Source organism: Echinops telfairi, unplaced genomic scaffold (genome assembly GCF_000313985.2).
Source record: "Echinops telfairi isolate 266 unplaced genomic scaffold, ASM31398v2 ScPeMD7_7465;HRSCAF=8503, whole genome shotgun sequence".
NCBI lineage: Eukaryota > Metazoa > Chordata > Mammalia > Afrosoricida > Tenrecidae > Echinops > Echinops telfairi.
In genome coordinates, this window is record NW_022111365.1 from 1,486,575 (window position 1) to 1,511,332 (window position 24,758).

General features: G+C 41.7%; 1 protein-coding gene across 1 annotated transcript in view; it reads left to right on the plus strand.

Annotated features, from left to right (window-relative positions):
• Positions 1 to 24,758, plus strand: part of ETS1 (ETS proto-oncogene 1, transcription factor) — a 156,956-nt gene that overhangs the window by 4,262 nt on the left and 127,936 nt on the right. Inside the window, exon 2 of the mRNA XM_045283655.1 lies at positions 13,800 to 13,882. Within this exon, the coding sequence (XP_045139590.1) occupies positions 13,814 to 13,882 (69 nt within the window). The 5' untranslated portion in view covers positions 13,800 to 13,813. The remainder of the gene's footprint in view (positions 1 to 13,799; positions 13,883 to 24,758) is intronic.

The following is a 24,758-nucleotide window of genomic DNA, read 5'->3' on the forward strand; positions in this document are numbered from 1 at the left end:
AAATGTTTGGGCTGTTTCTTTTATTTTCTTTTTTAAAGAGGGTTGCTTTGAGCAGGTATGGACTTGGCGGCAGTGAGTTTGTTCAATGGAATGGTTAACATAGCCACACAGCAGGCAGCTCGCATCCCCAGACAACCAGGCCTTCTACTCCCATAAAGAGTTACAGGCTTGGGTTGTTCTGCCCTCCCCTCTAGGGTTGCTTTGAATCAGAATGGACCCCATGGCGGTAAGTTTGAGTTTTGTTTTGTTTTGTTTCTATTTCATTTAGTGTGCAGTGAAGTCATCAAGGTGGGCACTGCGCTTATCTTTAGCAGACAAGACTCTGAAACTTAGTAATATGTTTATTACTTAGTGACCTGAGGGACCCAGGTTAGAAGCAATATCGTGTGAGTCCTGGAGTTTGTGGTCTGAATTGCATCGTAGAGAAACCTAAGGCTCTGGGAGGCACTTCGAAACATTCCAGCTGGGTTTGTTGCCTAGACTTCAGATGTGATTAGCTAGTAAAGCACTGCAGATGAAGCCTATTTTCCGAAAGGGGAATCTGTGCTTTTACAATTCATTGTTAGGAGGATACACCTCAGACAAAGGCTGGGAGATTTGGTTTGCTGGGTGAGTAAGTCTACTCCCCGATCCTTCAGGGGACGAATATTGACTCGGTTTCAACTCTGTGCCTAGCTTTGTGCTCGGGTGCTAATGTTGGTTACTGGAGAAGCAACATGTAAATTTTACCTTTGGAAACATTACAGCTGTGTTTGAGAGTCAAGATTTTATGCATAAGATATAAAAATGATAATATTTATAACTTATCAAGGGGCCACGGGGGTGGGGGCTGACACCAGGGCTCAAAAGAAAAGAAATGTCTAGGAAACAATGATGACAACATGTATACAAATGTGCTTGATACAATTCATATGGATTGTTACAAGAGTTGTAAGAGCCCTCAATAAAATGTTTAAACAAAAGAAAAAGATTTTACCTAAAAAGATAGTATGCATAAATGATACCATAATTCAGTGATTGAATAGTGTGGCATAGTCTATGAGTGCTTGGGAAGTTCAGGTGGGTAAAATTGTATTCGTAGCGGTAAGAGAAGGACGTTTGTGATCATTTATTTTTCCCTCAAGATAGAGAGTACATTTGGTGTTCTGGTTAATCATGCAGTCTTGCTGTGTCAAGAACTGTAGATGGCACAGTTTTGGTATGATTTACCAAAGAGAGAATATACCCAGCAAACTTTTATGACAAACATCAGGAAAACAAACTTACTGGAGTCCATATGAGCCAGAATTGACATACAAATGCATTCATAGTATATAAGTATTTATAATATACAAATATATAGAAGTTCCTATATATAATATGTAAGTTTCCTAAGAGATTTATGGAAAGGTAGAAAATATTATGCTTTGGGTTTATTTTTGTTTTTCTTTTTAACTTAACAAATTTTTCACTTTGACATAATTTCAACTGCATAAAAGCTTGAGTTTCCAAACGGCTTGAGTCTTTAAAAAAGAGTAGAAACATAACACAAATCACTATTTTAAATAATCTTTTTATTGCCTTTGGTGATTATTACTATAAAATAATCCAGTCTATGAGGAAAGAAGCAATTCAAGTTTTTTATTTAAGAAGCTAAATTATTGATTGATTTGGGGGGAAACATGACCATGTAGCAGTTGCTCTGTAATGATCCTCTCCAAATAAAAATCTCCAGAAAAGTGGAGAAGAATAAAATACCCGAGTTATCTTCTCTGGTAGAATTCTGTTGAACTAGACATAGCCTGGCAATTCAGAGGGAAGAAGTTTATGCAAGGAGCCCTCAAAATGCTATGGATTTCTGTGGACTAGACAAGACTCCACTGTTCAACTCATCCTCTACTGCTCTTGTTCACTGGGAGAGAGGAGGGGGTGAGCTGATCCCTTGCTCCCCGCACCCACTAGGACCCTAAAAATCAGTACAGTCTGACAGAGGACAGTGGGAAGGCAAGCCTACTTTAGGGGAGGATAAACTTGATTGAACCCATGTGTGGGAAATTAGCTTAAGAGAATCTGAAGTTCATTAACTCGTCACAACCTTGGGGTTGAAAGTTCCCTGTCATTAATACTGCATCCTGTTCCTACATTCAGCTCCAGCAAAGATGGTTTGTGGCACGTGAGCTGAGGTTCTTGGACATTGTCCGTTCACTCCCTTTATGATACGTGGTTTGATCATGGGCTTCACGCCCTGGCAACCACAAAAACTGGCCTAGAGTCTGGGACGTTGACAGTAACTATTAACTACCTTTTGTTTGTCATCAATCCCTGCAAGGAATAGACCTAGCCACTCTTGAACCTTTAACAGCTATAACTAATGAACAGAATTTATTATCCACTCTAATGAAACTTTTTTGAGGTGGGGGGTGTCTTACATGGTGATTGCTTCTTTTAAAAAAAATCATTTTCTCCGGGGCTCTTATAGTTATTATAACCATCCATACATCAATTATATCAAGCATATTTGTACATATCACTATTAATAAAACTTGATCAACAAACAGAGACAAATGTAAAAACAGTATCATGTCTCGGGAAAAACAGGCAATTTCAGTGCACATAAGAAAACAAGACAAAGTGGCACAAATGAGTGGCCAGCACACTAACACAGACACGGGGTATTTCCCACAGCAAGAAAAGAGATCCGACCTACCCAGGAAGGAGGTCAGAAGAATGATAGTCAGCTCCTTTAAACTGGTGGAGCAGAAATTTGACAAAGCTACAGAAGAAAAGGGAAGAACAACTTAGGAACGCACTACAAGAACAATCTAACAAAACCAATGAAGACTTAGAAATAATTAAACAACTCCAAGTAGAATTCCAGAAGACAAACATTAAGATTAGAATTCTATAACACCCTGAAAGAGCAAAAAGTAAAACTGGAGCAATGGAAACCCTGAATTAATGAACTTGAAGATAAATCTCTGGAGATCAAACTACAAGAACAATGTAAAAAAATTGAAAACAAAGAAAACCTGAAATTTGTGACATTTTCAAATGGAACAACTTATAGTTGATAAACATTCTATAACACAATGAAAGAAAAAAATCAGAAAAAAACAGTACAAGAAATACTGGAAGAAAAGTTACCTAGCATCATGACAGTATTAAAAAAACATTTACGCAGCCAAAATAACCCCAAATAGAATTAATTCCCCAAATCATCGTGACACACCATAGTCAAGCTTTTTGGCGTCAAAGAAAAGGAAAAACTACTGAGAGCAACTTAAGAAAAGAGAAGAATCACCTAGAAAGGTAAACCAATTAAAAATAAGTTCAGATTTTTAAATGGAAACAAAGGAGGAAAGACGCCAATGGGGAAGAAAAACACAAAATTATGAAAGAAGAAATTGTTAACTCTATGTTCAGCAAATTATTCACTCAAATACAGGGGAGAAATAAGAGCATTTTCAAACAAGGAAAGACTAAAGGAATTTGTAAAAACAAAATGAAGCAAAAGAAATCACCAACCTTAAAAACAATACTAAAAGGAGTTCTTAGAGAATCAGAAAAGATGTGCATCGAGGTTGCATCTTCTCACCATACTTCTTCAATCTGGGTGTTGAGCAAATAATCAGAGAAGCTCGATTACATCAAGAAGACTGCAGTATCAGGATTGGAGGGAGGATTATTAACAGCCTATGATATGCAAATAATGCAATCTTGCTTGATGAAAGGGAGTAGGATTTGAAGCACTTGCTGATGAAGATCAAAGATTGCAGCCTTCAGTATGAATTATAACTCAATATAAAGAAGACCAAAATCCTCCCAACTGGACTAATAAGTAACCTCATGATAAATGGAGAAAAGATTGACGTTGATAAAAAAGACATGGGTAGTGGGGGGACAGGGCACTGACCCACCCAAGGGGAGGGTGCTGTTTATATCTCCACAGGGAAAGAGGTACCAGTCTTCAAACCTGTGCTCCAAGACGTGAATGCAACATACCAGCATGAAACAGGGAACCAAGAGAGAGGTCTCAGGGGCCAGCCCCAATCCTAACTATGTGGCAGCCCCCCCTCCCCCCAGGAGAATTCACTTCAGAGGACAGCACTGAAGCTACAGCTCAGGGAGAGGGACATGTCAGATCAGAGCACACAGGAGCAAACGAAGGGGGAGGGAGAGAGAGTGGAGCACATCCTGGTCCACCAAGCCCTGAGGACGATATTCCTGCCTCGAGCAGCCAATGCACAGAGAGGACCATAGGGCTGGCCCTGCTATGAGACACAACATCCCTCACCTGACCCACAGCACTATGGGGACAACACTGGAGGCACAGTACAGGAATTGTGCCCGATCTGACCCCACCACACCAGGGCGAAACATTAAGGGCGTACAACGGAACAGCAAGGGAAACAGAGCAGTGAAGTCCCCAAGGAATACCAAAATAGACTTTGGGGCCAGGGCATGACACCCTATCAGACTCAACCAGAAGGCACTCCTAAAGGTCAACAAACAGACATTGAACTATTTATAGGCTTTTCTTTTTGTTGTTGTTGCTGTTGCTTTGCTTTCTTTTGTTGCTTTGTTTTGCTCTGTCTTGTTTTTGTGCATATTGTCTCTGCATGTCTATCTGGAGAAGATAGGCGGGATAAACAATCTGGAGGAGAAAACAATGGGACTGACGGTTCCAGGGGGACATGGGAGAAAGGAAATGGGTGTTAACAAACCCAGGGACAAAGCAACAACAAGTGATCTAAAATTGATGGTGAGGAGAGTGTAGGAGGCCTGGTAGGGCTTGATCAAGGGTAATGAAACTGAGAGGAATTATTGAAACCCAAATGAAGGCTGAACATGATAGTGGGACAAGAGGAAAATAAAAGGATGTGGAGGAAAGAACTAGGTGGCAAATTAAATTTATAGAGGTCTAAATATAGGCATGTACATATGTAAATATATATAACAATAGAGAAATAGATCTATGTGCATATATTTATAGGTTTAGTATTAAGGTAGCAGATGGACATTGGGCCTCTACTCAAGTACACCCTCACATTCCATGATGCTCTCCTTCCCAACACAATTGCTGAAGACAAAATGGGTGCATAAGCAAATGTGGTGAAGAAGGCTGATGGTATCCAGCTATCCAAAGATATGGCGTCTGGGATCTTAAAGACTTTAAGAAGCAACAGACTGAGAAGCAACAAAGCCCACATGGAAGAAGCACACCAATCTGTGTGATCACGAGGTGTCAAAGGGATCAGGTATCAGGCATCAAAGACCCAGAACAAAAAATCATATCATTATGAATGAGAGGGAATGTGGAGTAGATACCCAAAGCCCATCTGTAGGCAACTGGACATCCCCTTACAGAAGGGTCACAGGGAGTTGGGTGCAGTATAGCACTGATGAAACATACGACTTTACTCTAGGTCTTTAATGCTTCCTACCCCTACCCCCCCATCATGACCCCAATTCTACCTTAAAAATCTGGTTAGACCAGAGCATGTACACGGGTACAGCTAAGAGCTGGAAACACAGGGAATCCAGGACAGATAAATCCCTCAGGACCAATATTGAGGGTAGCCATACCAGGAGGAGGGGAAGGGGAAGGTGGAGATAGAAAGGGGGAACCAATTACAATGATGTACATATACCCCCCCCTCCCACGGGGATGGATAACAGAAAAGTGGGTGAAGGGAGACATCGGTCAGTGTAAGGCATGAAAAAATAATAATTTATAAATTACCAAGGGTTCACGAGGGAGGGAGGGTGGAAGAGGGAGGGGAAAAATGAGAAGCGGATACCAAGGGCTCAAGTAGAAAGAAAATGTTTTGAAAATGATGATGGCAACAAATGTACACATGTGCTTGACACAATGGATAGATTTATGGATTGTGATAAAAGTTGTAGGAGCCCCAATAAAATGATTTTTTAAAAAAGATTGAAGATGGTAAGCATTTTGTCTTTCTTCGATCCACAATCAATGCTCATAGAAGCAGCAGTCAAGACATCAAATGACACGCTTCACTGGGTAAACCTGCATAAGACATCTTTAAAGTGTTGTAAAATAAGGATGCTTCTTTGAGAGCTAAGCTACACCTGACCCAAACCATGGTACTGTCAATCACCTCCTATCCATGTGAAAGTTGCGCACTGAATAATGAATACCAAAGAAAAGTTGATGTATTTGAACTATGTCATTGGAAAAGAATATTAAAAGCACCATAGACTGCCAAAAGAACAAACATCTGTCTTGAAAGAGGTACAACCAGAATGCTCCTTAGAGGAAAGGGTGGCAAGTGTTCTTAATTACTTTGGACATCTTAAGTATTTTGAACATGTTGTAGGAGAGACCAGTCCCTGGTGAAGGACATCAAGCTTGGGGAATCGGAGTGGAGTAGCAGCGAAAAAGAGGAAAGCCCTCGATGAGATGGATTGACACAGTGGCTTCAACAATGGGCTCAGACATAATGACTGTGAGGCTGCTGCAAGACTGAGTGATGCTTTGTTCTTTTGCTGTAAGTCTGAACTGACACAGCATCCAATGAAAGACCCTGAAAACACATTCGTCAAACTCACACAGAGATTAAGAGACAAATAGTCAATACTACCATCAATCAACTTTATATCCCAGACACAATTTTTCGACCCTCAAAAGCACAGTGTATATTTCTTTCCTGTGCACATAGAATGCACCCCAATGTAAGCATCAATACATTTAAAAATACTGAGATATTACAAACCAACTTTTCAAATCACAGTGCTGTAAAATTAGAAATCAATAATAGGAAGATTAAGAAAAAGAAAAAACCCTTAATTAAAAACCACTTGATAAATGAAGAGATAATGAATGAATTTAAGAATTCCTTGAAACAAATGAGAATGAAAAAATACCAAACATCTAGGACACAGCAAAAGCAATACTCAGAGGGCAATTTATAGCAATAAGGACACACATCAAGAAAGAACCAAGATCAACACCTTAACTTGACAGCAATGACAACAAGAACAGACAAATGACAGCAGAAGAAAATAAATAACAAAATTTGGGTCAGAAATGAATGAGAAAACAGCAAAATGATAGAAAAACATCAACAAGACAAGAACTTGATTCTTTGAGAGGATCAAGAAAATTGATAAACCATTGGCTTTGTTATTTAGTTCTGAGGCCTTATTTTCTGTATATGAAATCCAGGATAAGTAAATCTGTAGAGACAGTAACTAAATTAATGGTTTCTTGAAGGTCTGAAAGGGGAAGTTGGGGGAGATGGGGAGCTAATGAAAAATGAGTACAAGAAAGAAGAGAGTGTTCTAAAGTTGAGTGCGGTGATGGGGCAGGGATGGGTGCTTTCTGGTATATTACCGGTGTTCTGTTTCTTGACCTGAGTGGTGCTGACCTAGGTATTTACTTTCTTTTTTTTTTTTTTCCTTGAACATTTTTATTTATTTTTTTTTTTTTTTTTTTAACATTTTATTAGGGGCTCATACAACTGTTATCCCAATCCATACACACATCAATTGTGTAAAGCGCATTTGTACATCATTTCTCAAAACGGTATTTACTTTCTAAAAATGAATTGGACTATATACAAAACTGTTTTACGTACTTCTCCATGTGTATGCTATATTCCACAATTAAAATGCAATAACCAAAAAGTGGCAAAATTGCAAACACATGACTTCTGAGGAACAGCAAGAAATCTTGGTGGTTGTGATTATTATCTGGTACGTGGCTGAGCAGTGTGAGAGGCCTTGGTTAGCACTTTCCTTCTGGTCTGTATTGCAATGTAGCGCAGATGACAGTCAAATTGCTGTTCAGGGCGTGGCCTAGATGTCTTCTTGCTTTTGTTGCATGTTCTTTGGTGGGCTCTGCCCCCTAAACACCTGCCTTGTGATAATTCTTGTGAATCTATGTTAGTCTCTAGACCCTGTCGTATTACTCAGAACGTGATCCTCTGACCAGCCTTACAGGCAACACTCAGGACCCTGCCAGAATGCAGAATCTCAGGGCTCATTTCAGAGGCCGGAATTGAACTCTGCTTTGTAATGTGATCTCAAGTGGATTCATATGCACACTGTCCTTTGGGTAGCACTGCTGAAAAAGAAACAAAAACAAAGAAACTAACCAAAAAAACTAACAAAATTAATTTGCAGTACATTCTATAGCAGTTTACTACTTAGTTATGTCTATAGCTAGTTGCTAAATGTTACTAAAAAGAAAAGTTGACATTTCTAGTAGGAGATGTTGATTTCTCTTAGTAAGCTGCAGTACTTCATTAGTGCTCTACTGTCTTTCAATCAGCTTGTTGCCTACCTTAAGAGAAATGATTGCATCTCAGTTTTATCTGGAACAATGTGCATTCAACAATTCAACAGATGCTGGAGTTCTTTTCTCCTGTGAAATTAGTGACTAATGCTACTCCACTTATGATTATGGGAAAGTACCCTCCCTTTTTTAACAGTTATTTTTATGTATTTTTAAAAGATCATTTTATTGGGGGCTCTTATAGCTCTTATAACAATCCATCCATCAGTTGTATCAAGCATATTTGTACATATGTTGCCATCATCATTTTCTAAACATTTACTTTCTATTTGAGCCCTTGGTATCCGCCCCTCCTAGTAACCCTCTTATTAATGACTTAAATGTAAAGCCTAAGAAAAAGAAATGAAAGATTCAGAACAGCTAGGTTTGACCTCTGATAGTTAACAGTTAACTAAGATGTCTGTTATTACTAATGGCCAATGCTTCCTAATTGTCAGGCACTGAAGCAAAATAGCAATAAAAATGATTATTTATTGACCATTTAACCTTGTGGTAGACATCCTGCTGAGTATTTTCATTTTAGATAATCCTCCGCAATATTCTAAAAGGGTTGGAATTATTCTCTCCATTTTACAGTTGAGGCAACGATGGCTTTGGGAGATCAAGACCTTTGCCCACGGCCATTATTTCAGTAAGCACCTCCCGGAAACGTACCCGGAGTCTCCGTGTCCAGAGCTCATTACCACTCTATTAAACACTTAACCTCTTTGGGCTCAGTTTATTCAAATGAAAAATGAGCCATCTTAATTAATTTTCCTCTAGTTAAAAATTCATTGAATTTACAAAATCTTTCTTTCCATGAGAATGCCAGCAAGCTAGTTAGCATTATACTTAGGAATTTGAACCTTACAACTTGGGCAATAAAACAAATGAAACTCCACCATGAAAATTACAATCAGACATAGTCCAAAAGTTGCTTACTGGGTTTGAGAGATTTAAGACAGCTGGTGTCCTTTAATTCCATTTTTTAAGGGGGTCATTATTAGCTGCTCATTCGATATATATTTCCACGTATGGTATCTCCCAGTTTTTATTCAAGACTCCTTAAGAGCTAGACATATCTAATTCTAGATTATATGTGACATACTCCACACACCATGAGTTGAGCATTCATTACTTAAAATTCTGGAATCTTCCAGATTTCTTTGGCAGCAACCATTGAGTTAGAGCTGATATTTATAGACTTGCAGCTCTTCTTTGAGTTCAACTTGCTCAAGAATCTCATATACCATAGCCATTGCTATGAAGGAAAGCTTTAATACCAGCTTTCCAACTTGTTCATTTTTTCCCTCCAGGTTCTATGGATCATCTACTATGACACTGGAGTAGACCTGAGTGTTAAATGTGATCATTTGTGAAATTTCCTGGTTAAATACAGACTTTGAAGGAGGTCTGGTGATCTATTTCCAAAAGTCAGCTAATGAAAACCTTATAGATCAAAGCAGAATGTTGTCTGATATAATGTTGGAAGATTGGAAGACCCTCAGATACACAGTAGCCACAACACTGGCCTTGGGCGTACCAATGATAGTGATGATGGATAGGAAGGATTATGTGCTGTGGATACCATTCTGACTCAGGGATCTTACAGGACAGAGTAGAACGCCTTGCTTAGGCTGTACGCTTTATGGAAGTCCTAATGAAAGGAGTCCTGTTCAGTACTGGTGGCACAATGGACAAGTATTAGGGTTTTAGCCAAACGGTCTGTGGTTCAAATCCACTAGCAACTCTGGGGGCGGTGGGGAGGAGTGTCATTCTACTTCCACAAACATTTTTTCGCCTTATTAATCATATAGGGCAGTTCTACTCTGCCCTATTGGATCACCTCACAACAGTGGGTTTGGGCACTTGATGAGAGGAGCCCTGGTGCACAATGATTATGCTCACAGCTACGAATGGATGGTTGATGCTTCCAACCCACCAGCTGTGTCCTAGGAGAAAAATGTGGCAGTCCATTTCCATAAAGATTTACAGCCTTGGAAATTATGGAAGCCATTCTACTCAGTCCTGCGGGGTCAGTATAGTCAGAATTGGCTCCATGGTAATGGGTGGGGTAGAGGGTCAAGATGGGAAATCTTTAAGAGAGCAGATTGCTAAATATTTACGCCCTTCGAACTGCAGGCCCTGTGTTAGAAACCTAGTGCTTGACCAGGGAGTAAGTGGTGGCTATTTATACACCGTAGAAATAAAATGAAATGATTTTCACTTAGAAATGGATCTGAGTATTTGTATTTACTGATGTATTTCAATCTGATTCACCTCGTACATGCTTAGTCTTGTGTGTCATTTGTTCAGTCACTGATTTTTTTATCCACAGCCTGTTTTAAGTGCTGAGGATACCAGGATGAACAAGGCATGAGACCTCCCTCCAAATATCTCAGAATTGAGTGAAAGAGACAAACAGAAACTGACATCTGTTGATTGTTAAGACAAGCCCAGTGATAGAAACACTCACGGGCTTTTCCAGGAGCACAGAGAAGGGACAGCTGGTAGAGAGGTTCAGGAAGGATTCCCAGATTCCCTTTGAGATGAGTCTAAAACCAGAGGAAGGGGTTTCTCTAATCCTGAAGTATAGGAAGTATAGGAAGTTGAATGGGGCATTCCTTGCAGAAGTGTAACAGGAGTAGGTGGGACAGTTCGGACTCAGGAACAGTGTGCTCGGATACCCAGGTTGCAGGGGGGCAGGGTGGGAGAAGGACTGGGAGGGGTGGTACCCTCCTGCTGGAGGACACAGTGAAATCTGACACATCGGTTTTGCTGCTGTGTTTTCTGATCCCATTCATGAAAAATACTCCTTGTTCTCCCTATCGCTCAGTTATCAAATATTCAAGTAATTGCAATACCCAGACAGTTCTCTTGGCTGTTTCCAGGCTTGGGAGTGAATCTTAAGCCACACAGTTGTTTTGTAGTTAGGTAAAAAATGTATGTAATGCCAAGATAATACATTCATCTTGCCGGTGATCAGTAGTCTTAAAGAAAGGAATTCTCACCGGTCAACAAGCCAAAAGAAACAATTAAAAACAAAATGAAATTAAAAACCACTCCTTTTACTTCTTTTAAGAGGGTTTTCATCTACAGCAGCTGTACTCTATCCCAATCTACAAGTGGAAAAGGGGAGGGTTCTTTCCTTTCTCCAAACCCAAATAAAGCAGCAATCCATTCCTGCCCGAGAGTTATTTCCTGAGATGAGAGCCCCTGAGGACGCTGGGAACTCCCTCTTGGCAGTTTGCGCCCCGGGCAAATGGCTTTCCCCCAGGGAAGTGCCATTCATATCACACGTGGCCTCACGGAAGACATGGACCACATGTAGGTCTCGGCTTTCCTCCCTTGCTCTGTCCGTTGGAAATAGAAAAGATTTTTCCCACTGAACATTTTCCCAAGTGTGTTGCTTTGAGAAGGACTGTCGGCTGGCCAGCAGACTAAATACCTTGACGTCTGAGCTGGGTTTCTGCCTGTGGCTGTCCGTTCAGGAATTCAGAAGGAATGCTTACAGGGGAAGAGGCCATTGAGCTCACTACGACCGACCGACCGACCGTCTTCACAACACATGGCCCTGACTGGTGGTCCAATGCACCTTTTATTTCATGCGAAGGACCCGGCACATCATGTGGCACATGGGAGCAGCTCACTGCTTTCAGAAACACTAACTAGATGACCATGCACATAGACGTTTCCAGTGCCCTTGGGCGGGGCAGGGTTGTTATTGTTAGTTGCCGGTTTATCAGGTGTCGGGAGAACCTGGACATTTTTTCTACTCTTCCACTTTACCACTGGGGCGTTTTGCCTGGGGACTCTTTCGCTGTAGTCAGAATTCCCTGAAAAACTAGAAAACAGAATCTGGCTGAACGTATCCTGGTGATCCCGAACTCTTAGTTAATTGGCTTTTAAAATGTAATATTATTTTGGGAGAAAAGGCAAAATTTTAGTTATAAAACCAACACGGTTCTAGAATTATTTCTTCAGAATATTTTTATCTTCCTTCTCTCAAACGTATTATATTGGTGGCTTTGTAGATTACAGTTTTTTTCATGTAATTTGGTATTGCTGAGCCCAATGAACTATATTATTTAAATTTATTACGTAAAGCAGATATGCCCAATGGTTCTCAGTTTGTACCAAGGTAGTGAATCAAAACTGTAAATTGAACATAAGATATATCTTAGCAAAGAAGAAAAAAAATTCCGTTACCAACGAATGGATTCTAACTCATGGGACCCCCTGTGAGTCTGAATGAATTGTGCGCGGTAGGATTCTCAATGACTGGTTTTCCTAAAGGAGATTGCCAGTCTTTTCTTCTGAGGAGCCTCTGAAGGGATTCAAATTGAAAAGCTTCCAGTTAGCAGTCATGTATTTAACTAATAGCAGTCTTTATACTTGTTGAAATATATTCTTTCAATGTTAACCGGAATAAAGGAAAAGGATGTGCAGATATGAACTGGAAATATCCAAGTTGAACTTAAACCATTATTCTCAAACCATAGGAATGTTGTTCTCCAGTTGATAGTTTGGGGGTTCTTTAGTGACATCAGGTTGGCCCTGACTCATCAGGACTCCCATGTACAACAGAATGAAACATTACTCAGGATCCCACATTATCCTCACAAGTGTTGCTAAGCATCAGTCCATTGTTGTAGCCACGATGGATGTCAGTTCATCCCATTTAATGGTCTTCCTCTTTTTTACTGACCTTTTGCCATGATGAATATGCCTTGGCATCTAATCTTCTAGGTCATCCAAGAACAGCTCCCCCGCCCTCCCTCAGCCCCCACCCCACCAACCCCCTCCCCCGGTGTAGAGTATTACATTTATGGAAGTGTGTGAACTCATGTATTTTAGAAAGTGTTTAGATCAACAGATAGCTGTCATTTTCCTGATAACTGCCAGCTAGCTGGAAAATCCCCTCAGCTAGAACATTCCTCTAGGATTCTAGTCATTCAGACTTCACTGTAGATAACAGCTCTCCACAAGCATTACGCAACAGCTCTCCTTTTGAAAACATGAATGACTATTCGCTTCCTTCTGCAAGGCTCCTGTTGGTTGTGTCTTATGGTACTGATTGCGGTGCCTCTTCAGGAGAGTTTTACATCCATATCCCACTCCCACCCCCCCACCCCCCCAGTTCTCTTGAGTTATTCCTTTGATTGTTAATCTGATGCCACAACTATGTATTGAGTGCCTGCATTGAACCGAGAGTCAGGGGACTCCTCTTGTCTGGGACCTGCCTCAACTCCTTGTGTACTGTGCCATATCACCTTTCTGTGTTTTCGTTTTCTTCCCTGAAACACCACAAAGTGAAACTAGATAACTCCTGAACAAAGACCAACTCACTGCCATTGAGTTGGCTGGGACTCAGCAAGCCTATGGGGCGGGGTAGAACTACCCCTGTGGGTTTCGGGCAATTCCTAGAAAGACCCTTCGTTCTAAGATTGGAGCCTTCTCTGTGCTTTTATCCAAACATATGCGTGCTAGCGCTCCTTCTATGGTTTCTCTCACCCAGGTCCCCAGAGCGCCATGAGTTACTTCTTGGATCCAGCAGCGAGCCGTCCTCCCCCGTATTCTGTGGCTTGTCCGGGACTGCTGGTGAGTTGTGGTCCACGTTGCTCTCTGTATCCTTGCCTCTCCTACTCAGAGAAGACTGCGTCTTGATTTCCATTCAAATCAGCTTTGAATTTTTTGGAGAAGTTAAATTGTGAGGTTATTAGCTTAAAAAATTATTGTGGTAAAATATAAAATAAACAACTTGACATTTAAAAAGTTAAGTGTCAATTCAGTGGCATTAATTATATTTACCTTATTGTACAGTCACCAACACTCCATTCCCAAATATTTTTCATCAACTTAAAACAAATTTCAGGACCCTTCAAGCAATACTCTCCATTTTCTTCTCCCCCTAGTCCACGAATAAACTCATCTGTATTCATGTGGCTAGTCTAGAGTTCATATAAATGGGATCATACAACATATGCCTGTCTGACTTAATATGCTTAGCATGATGTTTTCAAGGTTCGTTGATGTTGTAACCAGTATCAGAAATTCATTCTTGCGCATGGCTAAATAAGGTACCATTGTAGGGATATACCACGTTTTATTTATCCATTCATCTGTTGATGGACACTCGAGCTGTTTCCATGTGGTGGCTATTGTACGTAAAGCTGCAAAGAATATTGGTCTACATGTATCTGTTTGAATCCCTGTGGAAGCATTTTCTTTTTATGAACATGTAAAACAAACATCCCAGATGGAAGAATTTACTGATAAAGGTTTAATACCTTTGAATTTCAAATAATGTGACTTAAACATGATTAACTGTTAAAGCTAAGTGATTTTCACTACTCTCCTCATTTGTTGGAAGATTTTTTCAGATATTGAGGTATCTTAAAGATAGTTACAGTTATAAGTATTGTTTACCTCATATATAAAAGCTAAATTTAGAGTTTGAAATGAAATGTGATAAGTTTATGGGACAGTTTTATGAATTCTAGAATGAGGAGGAAAAGGAACTTTCAAATGGGATCTAGATAGAGTCATTCGTTGCCCACAAGAAAGAAGACGCTTGGTCAGAGGGTGTGTTTATCACTGGAAATGTTTAAATACTCTTCTGTAAGTTTACTGTGTGAGAGATCCTACAATTCTGTTGTTGACTAATTTCAATGCTAAATGAATCTTTAATATTAGCATATGTCACTAATTATTCATTCTTAATTCTGTAGGTTTGTATACAAAGATTTGCAGTTCTAGTTGCCATTGAGTTGATTCTGACTCATGGGGACACCATGTGTAGCAGAATGTCCTTGTCTGGGGCCTTTTGGAAGCAATTCACCAGACCTTTTACAGAAATGCCTCTGGGTGGGTTCAAACTGCCAATCTTTTCATTAGTAGCCTGGTGTGAACCCGTCATAAATGACGAATGTTTAATTTACTCTGGAAAAGGACAGATACACCTATTATTAAAATTTTACAGTGAATTTGATGGTCCAATCAACGTGAACTTTTCCAGCCCCCAGTTTTTATTTATGCTTTGCCCAAGGTTCTATATCATTTGGAACACTGGTGCCCTTCATGTAGACCCTCTCACTGCAGTGTATAATAAGACATCTGAATTGTTTGAAATCCCTCCTATAATGTTGAAAAGACCATTGCTCTAAAGCTATTCTGTGTTTAAGGGAAAAGACACATTTTAGGGATAAGTAATAAAGCTCTCTGAGTAGTTGTTTTGTGACACATTTTTCTTCTCTTAAAAAATGGCTTCTCTTTACATGTAGCACGATTCTAATAAATAAAAATTGGGAAAAGACTTAGATCCTCACTTAAGGAAAAAAAGAAAAACAAGCCCAATTGAGGAGTCACTAAAGTTGACTTAGAAGAATTTGCCATGGGGCTTGCACTTCAAGGTCAAAGTGCAAGGAGATGCACCCTGTGCTGCTGGCACAGGGTTATCTGCTAAGGTCAACAAAAATTACATATTTCTTAAAGATGATATAGAGATTTACTAAAATAAGCCATGATCTTGTGATTTTAGTGCAAACTGTCATTAACTTGGAAAAACAGATTTTAATGTCAGCCCATGTTACTTTTCCTTACCAATATTATAATATTATATAAGATTAATAACTTACCCAACAAATCAGTGCCACACAATTTTGAATTAATTTTATTTCACTTAGACACGGAAATTAAAAAAAAATAATTGTAAGCATATACGTTATAGGTATAGTATTGAATAATTTCAGACTGGGGATCTGGAAATCAAAAAACAAAAACCCAAATCACTGTAAGTTCATAGTTTAAGCTAAAGAGCCTCTTCTTCCCAACTGAATACACGAGGTATTTTTAAGGTGATTTGACTGTCCCCTGATAACTGTCCATTATCAATACTTGACATATTTTTCAGAGTGTTGGATAAAAGCAGAAGATTGATTAAAAGAGTTGCTATGTTATGATTCCAGTACATCCACTCATAACTTCTCTCTGAGATTCAGTTTCTTTGTCGGGAAACCAAACGAAATCACTGCCATGGATGCCCTGATTCCACCTCATAGTGACGCTACATGACAAAGTAGAACTGCCCTTCGGGTGTTTGAGACTGTGAATTTTTACATCAACAGAATACTTCATCTTCCTCCCAGAGAGTCTGGTGGGTTTAAACTGCTGACTTTGAGGTTAGCGTTCAGTGCTTAACCCAAAAAGACTCGTCACTCTCAGAAACCACACTCACTGCCATTGAGCCGATTATTCTGACTCACAGAGACCCTACAGGGCAGGGTAGAACTGCCCCTGTGGGCTTCTGAGACGTCAACTCTTTACGGGAGTAGAAAGCCTCATCTTTCTCGCGTGGAGCAACAGGGAGTTTCAAACTGCTGACCTTGTGATTATCCGTCCAGTGGAGAACCACTGCAACACCAGCGCCCCCTCTATATCATCAGGGACCCATCACTAGGACTAGTTAACCCTTCAGAACCATAGTGAATAGTCCTTTAATCTATTCACAGATTCTACCACAACGATAAATAGATACATGAATAAATAATATTTTTAGTGGAAACTCAAGTTCAATAAACTAGCTTTAAAAGATAACCTTCAAGTTCAGTCCAGGCTGTAATAAACAATTACCAGAATCTGTAAATTGCCTACAAAATATAACCTCTGGGACATTGGCATTAAAGGGTTCCTTCAGAGAGACAGGAATAAACAAACCTCCCCCTTTCAATCCCGATCTCAGATTCTTGGAGGACTGACCACAGTTTCATTAGTTTTCCCAGACAAGAAAGTCAAAGCCCCAGGCACTATGCATCTTCTCAGTTCTATTGGCGCCGGGCTGTCAAGAGCTCAATCCGTGCTTCTTCTTCAATGAATGCAAGCACTCCTGGTGTCTAGTTTGGCTATACTGAGAGCCTGGAGGTTGAAAGAAAAATGAGTACAGGAGTGGGTTTTTAACTTGGGGTGGTCTTCCCCTTAGAAGGGATATTTGAAGGGTCTTCAGAGTCACTCTTAGTCGACATCGACTTGATGGCAGTGAGTTTGGTTTTGGTAGTGGGTTAAGTGTTGGGCTGCTAACCACCAAGTCAGCCGTTCAAACCATCAGCCACTCTGAGGAGGAAACACAAGGCTTGCTACTACGGTAGAGAGCGACAGTCTTGGACACCCACAATGTTAGTTCTACCCTACGGTAGGTCACTGTGAATCTGACTGAGTTTGGTTGGTTTGCTTGGTAAACATTTTAAGTCATTACAATTTGAGGGGTGCTACTAACATCTGGAGGCACCCTAAGTGAAGAAAGATTGGCAGTCTGCGTCCGTAAAGATTGCCAGCCTTGGAAACCCCGTGGGGCAAATGTAATCTGTTCTATGGGATTGTTAAGGAGTCCTGGTATCATTATAGGGTATCCATTTGGCTAACGGCCAGGTCAGCAGTTCAAAACCATCAGCCCTCCTTGGGGGAAAGATGAAGCTTTCTACTCTCACAAATATTTACCATCTCAGAAACCCACTGCAATCGCTATGGGTCAGAATTGACTCAATGTCAGTCATTAAGTTTGGAGTTTGGGGATAGGATTGCTATGAGACCCGATCAACTCCAAGACGTTAAATTTCATTTTGTTTTGTACCCCACTCCCCTCATTCTAGCACCTAGGCCAGTGTTTTCCTAAGTGGGTGTGATACTTCCCCCTGAGGAGTGCTGGAAACATCTAGAGGGGCTGCAAAAACAGATACCTGTACTTTATCCTGGATTGTAGGCTAGCCTACAAAAGTTTTTAATTGCTAGAGGAATGCCAAGGAATTTTTTTCCTGAGAAGGTCATGGTAAGCCAAATAAGTTTGGGAAACTATGGCTACTCTGCAGAGTCCAGGACTGCTGCTACATAGGCCACAATACACAGGTGATTTCCCCAGTAAATACACACACACACACACACACACACACACTATTATCCTAAATGCCTAGAGTGTTGAGGTTGAGAAACCCTGTGCTGTAGTAGCTACACAATCAAATTTGAAGGTAGAATGACACTTTATGCATAGATTGCTCTCAGCAGGTCTTTGCTACCAGTTCCTGTGGAGTTGACTCTAGTTTACGGCAACCCTTTGTAGATCAGAATAGAACTGTGCTCCATACGATTTTCATTGATTGATAATTTACCGCTGGATAGCCAGGCCTTTCTTCTAAGACGTCTCTGCGTAGAAATTAACCTCTGTCTTTAGGTTATCATCTGAGCTTGTTAATGATTTGTACCATCCAAAGACTGCATTGGTATATTATTGCCTTCGAAAGAGACATCTTAGGGGAAAAAAAACCCCAAAACAAACAAAAAGGATGTTATGGAGGTTGGGAGACTGCTGGGCATGCTACTTCAATTGGCCAAAAAACAATCTTCTAAATTAGGATATGAATATTTTCTAATCCCTAAAGATGGCCACATTTCAGATTCCTTATTTGTAGATTTATTTGCATGTAGGTCTAGGAATATTTGATTATTCGCTGTATGGAAGAATAACTTAAAAGAATCCCAGTGCAGTTGCAAAGCCCATGTCCTAGTAAGGTAACGGACATGTTAGAACTCACATCGTCTGCCTCAGGTCAATTTGTCAAAAGCAGAGCATGTGCTTTCCAAGTATCAGGTATGTCCCTCAGGAGACTTTAATGAAAACAGTAATGCCCTGGCCTGGAGGAAGAGAAACAGCGCTTTTGGAAGTTGTGTGCGTGGGGTTCTCATACAGGTAAAGGGTCAGGGACCCAGGTTTGAATCGATTGTGTGTCTCCAAAGGTATGCTCTCAACCCTGACCTTTATGCCTGTGGTTATAACCCTTAGTGTCAATTATCAGCTGTGTTATGTTCATGAGATATGATTAGTGTCAGGTGTATGATGAACGCCAAGACACCGGGAGAACTAACTCCACGGCACCCGGAAGCAGAAGCTAAAGAACCAGGGACCTTGCTCCAGAGCCAATAGGGAGAGAAGATCTTCCCTGGGAGCCACACTCGGAACTAGGACTTCTAGCCTGTGAGAAAACCAGTGTGTTGGCTGAGGCCAACCCTTTATGGTACTTCTGTCACGGCAGCACTAGATAACTAAAACAGGCCTTTCCTCTGCGAGGAGGAAGCTCTCTTTCCTGTTTTGCTACCTCAGCAGGCCTGCACTGAGCCCTGGAAGTCCCTCACGGTTCTGGTCCCTTTGTCCTCTCCTGCGTCACCCTCTTATTCATAGCACCGTGATTGACAGAACTGCTGAGAGAGGGATCGAAGGCTGGAGCGGCCGCGCTTAGCTTTGACCAAACATGGCCCAGCCCGAACACAGGAAGAAGACATTTTGGAGGAGGTTCTTTGGGACAAGTGACCACTGGGTCATCAAACGTTAGGAAGCACCTTGTGCTGTTCAGAGGAAAGGGAACATTGTTGCCCACTCAACTGCTCACAACTCTCGGCCTTGGGAACTTTATCATAAATTTGATGACTCTGTGTCTGAATGAAAACAAGGTGTTCTGCATCTGTCCAACAAGACTTTTTTTAATTTGGAAATTTATTATTTGAAAGATGTCCCCGTTGCGTACATGGAGTTACATTGGTCAGACAAGTAATTCCTTTTGTTGTCCAGAATAAAGCGTGAAACCAGGGTTTCTTCAGACACGTGGTCACTAAGTAGAGGGGGTGATAGAAGATGTTTGACTGTGAGCTCAGCATCAGCTTGCCAAAAAGGCAACGGGGCTCTGGATGGTGGTGCCTCCATCCTCCCAGGCTGTTCCAAAGGCCAGGTCTCGGAGCCTGCGAGGCCTGCTGAGTCTCTAGTGTGGCAACAAGTAGCATGGCCGTAGGCTTAGCCAAGGGCCCTGCAAGATTGAGCCTGACACCTCGACCCTCAGGTCAGGGATCTACTGAATTCATGGTTCGAACAAATTCTCTCTTGTGCATTTCTCCCTTTCACAAAAAAAATTTTAAACACGTAGCTGCATTTCTATTTCCTGGCCCTCTGGTGAGGACAGGTGATCCAGCCTTACTCCTGTCTTTCACGCAGACGTTGGAACAAACCTTGAGCCCTAGGCTAGGCAACTGTAGTGTATATCATAGCAGCTTGCAAAGCAAAACATGTTGTCTTTACAGTCAGAATGTCCTGGGCTACTCCTGCCATGGTACCATGGGGAAATTATTTACCCTCTGGGCACCTCAACCTACGTCGCCTCCCCTTATTGTCTCCTGTCTTTTTTGCCTGCACTTTTAGATTGTCTTAGGCAGGTATTTGGGGGATGGGGTTTGGGGAGGCAGCAAAAATGACTTCTGCTTCTTGTCCATACAAGGGTATTGCCAAGACAAGATGGGGCTACTGGGGTAAAGATGGACACATCCATATTGGGCAACCTCCTTGCTTCATCATCACCTTCCACTAGAAACAGCCTGCTGGCCACCAGATCAAAGTTCTTTTATAATCAGCTGGTGGTTTACAACCTCATTGTGTAAACAGATGGTTCTCTTATCTTGAGTAATTGCAGTTTAATTGGGCCTCCCTGTAAGCATTTCCCTTCTTACCCATTGCTCTGGCTATCCACACACCCTTTACCTCCCCAGTAGAGGCCTCAGTAGCCAAGCCTTTGGATTTGTCCTTTCCTTGCTCCTGCTGAATGGTTTGTGTTTATTAACATCCAGACCTTTTCCTCCTCCTTGGGGATACTGGAGAACAATGAATAGTCTACTCAGGATTGGAGAAAGGGAACACATGAAAAGAAATTTGGAATCTAAATGGAAACTGTGAAGGGATCAATTTTCTTGTTGCTTGAAATGGTCATGGCCTTGCTGCTGAAGAAATTTTGAAATATAATGCTTAGGGAAATTATTTATAATCATAAATCTTAAAGGTAGGCAGAGAAGAGGAAGAAAAAAGTTAAAAAATAGAACTTTCTAAATTCTGGGTTAAATCAGCACAAGGTAGAGAATTTTAGAGCCGGACAGTAACTTAGACAGCATCTCACAACATCAGGAAATCAAGGTTCTGAACCAATAAATGAATTGTTGTAGTTTAGAAAGCTGGTGAAGGTTGGAGTGTAGTTTAAATTTTGGGCTCCTGGGTTAGAACATTCCCTACTACAGTGTTTATTTTAGTTAATTATTATTAACTTCTTAGGTATGTAGTGATAGGAATAAGGAGTAATGCATCCAAATGACTTATTTATATGAATTTTGCCTTCATAGATTCAGGGAAGGGGGGAATCCCTGTTTCGTAGACTGCTTAGCAGATTGGAATGGCTGCTGGCCTTTCATCCATGGCCAGTTCCTTCAGCCATTCCCATGACGAGGCTCTAAATCAGCCTCACTCGCCCTCCTCACACTTTCTTATAAGGGATGCCCAAAGCTGCCATTGGGGGTACCTCTGGAAGTGTAAGGCTTCGTGCTAACTGAACAGCTACTTGAGGATATACAGTGCTAGAAGCTGATGAATAATATGTGTTCCACCCAGCAAGACAAGAGTCCAGTGCCAGAATCCAGGATGGTGGTCCCCTTCGTTTGACAAGTTCATGGTTCCCTTCAGCTAGGAGTGAAGTGATGGTGTGTTCAAACCCAGCATGCTTGCATCTCTGCACAGCCTTGTGTGCTGCCCCAGAGCAAGGCGGTGGATTGGAGGGCTTGCTAGACTGTGGTCCACATAGAAAGGCCAAGCTAGTGTTTCGTTCAAAGAGGAATGAGAGCACTCTTTCTGGTTCCAATTCTATTCTCTCTCCCAACCCGCAGGGTGTCAGACCACCCTTCACCAGGGCCCTTACTTTTGACACTCTTATTGTTCTAAAAAGAATGTCCTGACCTTGAGTCTAAAATGAAGTTGCCCTTTGAGAGTTTCCTGTTTGGTCTGCTTCTGCCACTCCTATCCTCTCACTCCCTCACAAGGTACTCGGGATTGCGGAGGAGCTTGTCTGCATGGTAGCCGGCCCTCTTCTCTGCAGGAGAAGGACAGTGTGTCCCATGAACTCGGCATCCATGTCAAGAGCCATCCCCCAGTAGTCAGGGTCTTTATGAGGGCCAGATGAAGTCTGCCCTTAACTTCTCGTTTGTTGTTGCGTCCCATTAAGTCGGCCTCTGACTGATGGTGATCCGATACCCAACAGAATGAAACTGCTGCCTCTTCTTGTGCCAGCCACGTGATTCATTGCACCTTGGACGATGGTGATCCAAAAGGTTCTATTGGGGGATTTTTAGAAGAAGACCACCAGGCCTTTCGTCGTAGACTGCCAAAACAGCTCATCTGTAAGCTGTTTGACAATCACGTATAAGGAGATAACTCAATCAGCATGCCCCTGAATTTGGGAATGATGAAACTGTATTTTTGCCTGTATTTTGATGGGGTTCTTCAGCCCTCTGTGGAAGGACAATTGCATGCAATGAAATGAAAGATTTTAAAGTGGGAAATTGTCAAGTTTTCACACCGACTTTTATTGAGCACCTATGTGAGAGCCTCCTTAATTGTTCAGTTGCAAGGTACTTCACTTTTCTATCCAGAAAAATGGAAGAGTGATGAAAAAACAATCTTAAGCATGACTTTAGGGGAAAAGTGAAGCAAATAATTAATATGATGAAAGCTGTGATAAGTTTTAAAGGGACGTGGTGTATCATGCATCCAAATTATGACTAAGGCAACTTTTGGCTGGCTGAGTACTTTGAGAGCTATTCATCAGATGAAGGCTGTTAGTTACGAGGTCAGGACAAAGAATGTGACTGGGTCAGCAGACAGCAGAATTTTACTTGGAAAGGAATTTAGAGATCATCAAGGCCATCCTCCTGAGGAAGCAAAAGCTAAGAGAGGTTGAGTGACATCTCTGAAACGACATAGCTCGTTAGCAGTGGGACGGGACTTATAACCTGGCTTCTTGATTTTCAGCCTGTGGATTGCCTTTCCACTAGGATTGCCTGGGAAGGGCGAATGGCTAACATGCTCACAACTGACAAAAAGATTTGTGATTTGAGTCCACCCAGAGGCATCTCGGGTTCCAAAATCACTGCCCATGGATGTATCAGACAAGAAATTAAAGATGCATTACACCAGGAACATCTGCTACAAAAGGCCTCTTTAAAGTTGTTAAAGAGAATAGATATAATTTTGTTGGCTAAGGGGCACCTGACCTTAGTCTTTTCAATTGCCTTATAAGCATGGGAAAGCTAGAAAATATGAGTAGAATTGATTCATTTTAAGTATGGCGTTGGTGAAGAACACTGAAATTACCGTGGACTGAACATGCTGTTCCTAGCACCCTTGCAGCTCTTCCCGATGTGGCCTGGCAGCCACATGCTCATGCCCCTCCTGATGTGCACAGCATGTGCTCCAGGCCTTTTGCTGCATCAAGCCACCAATTCTTTTTGCACCATCCTTGGTGGCCAGTCACCAAGGGCACCACCGTGTGTTTCACAGCAGTATTCTGAGGTGTCCAGTGTCCACAGAACAGCTCTGGCCTGGGGAAACGAGGCCGTTGCCCTGCCTCCAATGAAGTTTGAACTCCAGCCGTGGGGAGGGGAATCTTACGCGCGCATTTTCCCTTCCTTGGGTACACTCTCTCAGCCCTAGAATACCATATGGAGTTGTTTTATACTTGACAATTATTCCCTTATCACCGTTTCATCATAGTGATAGTAAATCCTCCTCTTTAAATCTGAAGGGGAAGAAGGTGCCCGTATGTGTTGGACGGGATCTAGCCAGAATCTTCTTTGGAAGCAAGGTTGACAAAGCTTTTCTCCTGTATTTTGGACCGGCTAGTCGGTGGGACTCGTCTCTGAGGAAGGATTTTCATGGTTGCTAAAGTGGACGGCCAGTGAGAAAAAGGAAGTCCTCACACAATGAGTTGGCACAGTGACCACAGCAGTGCATTCCAACATCGCACCTGTCGGAATGACAGCGAGCCCGCCAGCGTGTTGTTGGAACTCACACAGGCACTGCTGGGACAGACGTGACATGGCTCACAACAGCGGACAGAGACCCCTTGGGACGTATTTCTAAAGAGCAGCAGCGAAAACTAAAAAGGGTCCAAGACGGAGAACCAGGCAGATACAGTGCCCAGAGAGCGGGCACGAAGACCATGGAAATCAAGTTGAACAGAGGTGGGTGGTAATGTGGGAGCCCAGGCTTCCAAGGACAAAGAAGTTGGACATATGCAGATGAGAGGAAAAGACTGAGTGCCAATCGTGAATGAGAAGCATCGGAGCAATTTACTGGCAACCTGCACAGCATGGCCATTTAAAATGACTACAAGTAGCATTGTGATCCGAGCAGGACCCAGATTGTCAGGTGTGTTCACCCAGCACTGAAGCAGCACCCACTGCAGTTGTCAGCCATCAAAGAGGTGTGCTCTCTTTATTCACCTCCAAGGGATTGCCCTCACAGCGCCCCCGCCATCCCGCTAGCCTGGTCAAACGCTGCGACCTCTGCTACCCTGCCGCTGGTCGTTCTGGGCCATTCGTTGTGCTTTGCTTTCATCTTTTTGTCTTAGTT